Raw genomic sequence first — 5,671 nt, 5'->3', positions numbered from 1 at the left:
TGAAATTTGTCATTAAAGAGACAAGCAACTGGCAAGGGAAAAACTGTGCTAAGCACTAAAAACACCCCCAATACAGAAAGGAGACAACACTTCTTCACAGGTGGCATTCTTCTTATCTTTTGATTGACTGGCTGAAAGTGATCCTAGAAAATATTTGTGATTGGCCAATCAGCAAGCACAATCTGAAATTTTAAATACTTTGCATGTGAGGTTTTGGTTGGACGCAGCACCAGCCAAGGCTTCAAGTAATTTTGTAAAAATGCAATACTGGCCAATGGACATGCAACAGGAAACTCTTACACTTTTCAAAACCCACTCCAACCTTAATTCAGCTTCAATCCAGTACAAATACATGATCACCAAACAGGGGTTATATTTCTATACACATTCACAGTTTTGTTTGGCGGACAATACAAAGTGCTATGTATGATGTTGGAATTTCACACATTTCAGCTCTCCCAACCATTTTTTCTCTTTCAATATTATGACACTTGTCTCATGTGTCCGCTATTCTTGTGAATCATTTTCTTATTCATCTAAGTTTATTAAAACCACAGTTTTGCCAAAAAAATCAAGGGTTCCCCCTATATACAAGCAATCCAAAAAAAAAAGTAAAACAAGCTAAATTAATGAACAAACAAACAATACAAATCTTAATTGAAACATATCTACAAAAAAAGAAAAGGATTTAACAAACTCCCAGCCTGTGACATGCCACAGGTGAAAAGAGACCGGTGTTAACCCGCTCAGCCTGGCGCAAGTGCGTGGGGCAAAAGTCAGGGCTGGAAACCCCTCAGCCAATCGCAAGTGCAATTGGGGAGGGGGAGGATCACCATCAGTGCTCTGCAAATGCAAGAGCAGGGAGGATCACCTGGGGCATAAACCTTGGTGCAGGAGATGCCCCCTTATATACTGAAGAGGCTGTGATTGCAGAGCGCTCCATCATCACCTTGGCCTAGGATGGCCCAGAAAGCCACAAGCCACTCTGCCCGTTGCCAGGTGAATACAGCAATTCCTTGCTTGTATGTACAGCCCCTCTCACTACCCTTGAAGCCTAAGCCAGTGCCACCGCAATCCACAAGGTACATACCAATCTGGCAGGGAGTCTTGCCAACTGCTCTGTCAATTTTCTTCACCCAATACAACCGGCCTTTGTGGCCTTCAATCTAAAGACGCCTGCAACCACCACCTCTGCAATGCAATCCCCGCCTGCAACATATTACCCTCTGCCGCCAATTTCAACTCGGCCCATCCCGTCGTTCTTGTCAAGACCTCTCCCAGGGTATCAAAAATTCTTCGCACTCCATTGATCACTTGCTTGGCATCCCAACCAAAAACCCACCCGGCCCATCAACTCATCCGAGTTCTTGCAGAGGATATCAATCTCAACTAGCTCAGCTCCATTGGCGCTGGCACAGCTGCTGCTTTCATATCTTTTCATTAAGTATCTAGAGGCCTTCAATAGGTTGATCTTGTTGGTTTGGGTGGGGTACACAATCTCAAAATGAAGCTAATTCACCCTTTGTCCTGTCAGTCTGACACGAGATACATACACGGAGCATCAAATCCTGGCATGATTTATGTTGGTCTTCTTAGCACAAGCACGTTGGAGCTGAGTGAGGAAAGCACACATAGACTGGATCCATGCAAGATTGATTGCGGCGCGGTTGGCGATATGGAGGGGGTTGCCGAGGATCGCTTTGGTCTCGAGCGGCCGGCCGGCTTCCCAGTCAAGCAGAATCAAGGGCTTGATGGTTGCCCACTCACCGGCGCGCTCCGTCGACCGCAATATCTGCTCTATGCTCGCAAACTTGGCCAGGAACTCCGCGAGCCCAAAGATCTTCAACGCTGCCCCAAATACCTCCCCCATGCATCCCGCTAGATGCTCCCGCAGGCCTCCGTCTTTCACCATCTCTGAGGACGCCATTCCACAGGACAGGATCAAGGTCGGGTTCATGGAAGTACTGCATTTAGTTTTTTTATGTTACATCTTTTTGTCAGTCCCATCTGATCTCCTCATGGATCTGCGAAGGGGTCTGATGGACTGACTTGATTGTTAGTTTGTGCCAACAAAGGATCTGGAGCTCTCTTTTGCCATAGATCTCAGCGTCGTTGATCTGGCCGTTCCGAAAGAGTTTGGCGAGGAGGTCGAGCCGAGTTTGCGAATGGAGCGCAAGTTGAGAGGCGACTGAAGGATGGGGATGGTCGAGATAGGGCCCAATACTGATCCGCGTCCATTGGTTATGTCTGACTCAACCCAGCTGCAGCTGTTCAGCATTGACGACAGTCACGGCGCTGAGGATGGGGACCTGGGGGTGTCTCTGACGGTGGGCATCCTCAAAGCCTATGCCGTTTTGGATGTGCACCAATGTCGGAGGATGGCGGCCGTCGTCGGGTGTTTTCAAGAGAGACGCGAGGAGAGCAGGGTCATTGACCAGTTGGGCAACACCTTCGTGCAGGAAACCACAAAATCCCAGCCGGATCTGCGTCCGGTTCCAGTTCCAGTAGCGGGCCGAGCTTGGCGGCCTGCTTGACCGACGCAAACACCTGCGTTGGCCGGATGTACGTGCCATACATTCGGCTCGAGATCACGATGCCCTCCGTCTGAAAGGCTTCTTAGTTCGACCGGCAGACAAACGACACCTTCGCCCCCGCCTCGGGCCCGTGTAGACGTGATCCGTAGAATGCACCCACTGCTCCCGCGCCAACTGCGTATATCAATCAACCATTCAATGGGTTGTAAGTTTCTGGGATAAGGTATTTGCATCTTCTCAATAAACATTGTGTGTGTAAACTGAACTGTGAGTATATTAGTCTGAAAAGCTACAATGATCCACTGGAAAACATTCCAGGCCAAAAATTTCCTTTTGCCAACACTGGGTAATTACGTTACACTACATTATCCACGTTATCTCAGTAAGGTAGTGGTTTCAGTGACCTCCAGGCTACGTTACTGCTATCAGTAATTCTCTATTTCTCCCGGCACCCGTAACGTAATTGAACTGTTTTTTTTTTGCCTCCCAACACAGATAATGTAGTGATATTTTTCCAGGATAATGTGTTATCTCTGTGAAGCAGATGCTGTACGGCACTCTTCCCCTGGATAATGCGTTATTGCATTGAAACATGTAATTTACAGTGCTCCACCCCTGGATAATGTGATATCACATTATCCAGGGATGAAACAGCCCTAATCTGGCAAGATTTTTCTAAAAATCTTGCCCACATGTTGCTTCCAGTTGGAACCAAACTACTCCCAGCCACGTCTTCAATCGCACTCGTAGCAAAATCAAATCATGGAGCTAGAATCCCAGCCAACAGAACCCCAGGGAGGAGATAAGTCAACGAAGTCTGTAATCGATGGATATGAAACTGATCAATCCAAGCAACCTCTCTGCTCAAGGCGCTCTTCTTCTATAGTAGCAGTACCCAATATGGTGACACTGTCATCTGACTCTTGGGTAAAAATAACTTGACCCAAAACTCAGAAACAGCCAGCAGAACGGTCATCCAATGTAGATTCCGTGCAATCAAAAACCATTGGAAAAAGAAAAAGAAGCCTGTTAAAAAGAAGCAGTGCACCAAGACTCCTCCAAAAAGCGCTTCAACAAGCAATACGGTAGCGGCGCCAGCTGGAAAGCCAAAGAAAGGTAAAACAGCAAGTCTGTTGCGGAGGTGTGTAGATCCTGTCATTCTATCCAACTTTTGATAGAATTTTGTAAAACTTTAGGACCCATTTTAACCCGTTTATGAACATATTTTTGAAAAGTTGATAAATTGCACTGATTGACCAGTCACACCTTTTTCTGGACATCTTGCCAAAATTTTAAAATTGTGTTCATGCAGGCGTTAAATTGACCTCCAAAGTTTTATAAAATTCAATTGTGAACCCCCCTACTAAATTCGAAATGAAATTCAAATAATAATCAAAATAAGAGTTAGTCGTTAAAAGTATTGCACGCGCCAAATGGACGGGAAGTCCTACAGTGCTTTGTAAGCGGGCCCTGAAACAAGAAGATTTAGGCCATGTGGAGTTGAGTATGTACTTGATCTCCCTGTCTGAGGCGGCTGGAAAAAAAGGGTGCCAGACTTCTGAATACTTCAACTCAACTCATGTTTGAAGGTTTGGAGTTTCTGAATTCCTTGGGTAGAGCTTTGATCAAGGTGGCATGGAAGGGCCCTGAAGGGCCACCGAGCCAGAGCCAGCATAGACGACTGACTCGCAAATAGACAACCGGGCTCAAGTCTCAACATCAATCCCGTGTTTTACACTGTCATCAAGTCAAAGATTTACCAGCAAGTTGGCCAGCCATGAAGCTTTTCATCTTAATGTGTCTAGTTGAGTTCAAAGAGATCTTTTGGAAACGTGCTCATGTGCATACAAGAAATCCACAACCTGACCATGCATACAAACTTTCACTCGCAATTTTTGCTCATGCAGTCTTTTTTTATCCTGGTACCTATAGTCGTTTGCCCGTCGTTATCAGGACGTGATCAAGCAAACGGCCATGATATTGCACAAGAGGATACCGTACCGTTGCGGTGGCATTCAGAGGACTCTTCGCAGGAAATTGCCGGGCCGACCACGGAGCCGGGATGGACGGGATGGTTTCTGGAGACGGTTGGGCGATGGCTTGGCGTTGGGCGCTTAATGACCAATGATCATCAATCATCTGCGCCCGAAGCAATTCCCGATGAATTAACAGCTGCTATTGAGTTGGTAAACACATTCACGGGCCGACAGATAACCCGAAGTCGCTTGGATCTGGTGCCTCAAGTGCACGAAGACTTGATCCGTTGGTACCGGTATGCTCATGCTTTGCAACTTCGAGTCAACGCTGCTTTCGAAAGGAACATCATCATTTTGGGATATATGCCTTATAGCGACCAATACCGGCTACCAATCGAACCTGGGAAAGTTGAAATAGTCACATTGAACGAAGCCCTGAATGAACTGGCAAGAACCAGCAGCGAATCGAAAAATCTGAATGGCCAGCCAACTGGAGCTGACAACCACGAGGAACAGCCTACCAATCTTGACCACACCGCCAGGAATCCCGAGGGCAGCTCAACTTCTATTTCCTCCGATCAAATGCCATCACATGTCCTATATGGCAGCCCAGCCGGCGAAGAATGCGCAATTTGTCGCGGACCATTCCAGTCGCCTCAAGAATTCGGAGAGAATCATTGGTCTTTCTGCAAAGTTGCAAAACTCAAGAGTTGTCCACATTACTACCATTTCGAATGTATCCATGAATGGATGCCCGGGTACTGGCAAAATAGCTGCCCACTTTGCCGCAAAGTGGTATTTGACTCAAGATCCCTGCAAATGCTCTCTTGAAACAACAAAAAATCCCTCTTGATTTATTTTGATTATCTAATGATACTCTCATATATCCATTCTTCTTGCTGAGGATACTTCATGCTTGCTGTTACAGCAGTCAGTGGAAAATTCGAAGAGTATTTACCGCGCGTTTCAATCCACGCCAGTTTCTGCTTGAAATAACGAGAGCTGAGTGAGAGCATTGAATTGTTAGACCAGGCGGATCGGAGCGCGGGAGGGATTTTTATCCTGGTCACCTGAGAAGGATTATTTGCTAGGATATCAGCTTATGTCAATTCTTGAAGATAGGGGTACTACACCTTTTGGTGGTCTTGCAAGGCAAACAAT

At 46.4% G+C, this 5,671-nt stretch overlaps 1 protein-coding gene across 1 annotated transcript; it reads left to right on the top strand.

Annotated features, from left to right (window-relative positions):
• Window positions 1-4,311: 4,311 nt before the first annotated feature.
• PtA15_1A663 (uncharacterized protein) lies at window positions 4,312-5,341 on the top strand (the record flags this gene model as incomplete). Its single annotated transcript, XM_053165714.1, has 2 exons — window positions 4,312-4,366; window positions 4,467-5,341. 2 exons carry the CDS (start codon window positions 4,312-4,314, stop codon window positions 5,339-5,341), a joined length of 930 nt encoding a protein of 309 aa, XP_053016878.1.
• Window positions 5,342-5,671: the final 330 nt, after the last annotated feature.

This window comes from Puccinia triticina, chromosome 1A (genome assembly GCF_026914185.1).
Source record: "Puccinia triticina chromosome 1A, complete sequence".
NCBI classification, from domain to species: Eukaryota; Fungi; Basidiomycota; class Pucciniomycetes; order Pucciniales; family Pucciniaceae; genus Puccinia; species Puccinia triticina.
This window is presented reverse-complemented; position numbering and strand designations above follow the sequence as displayed.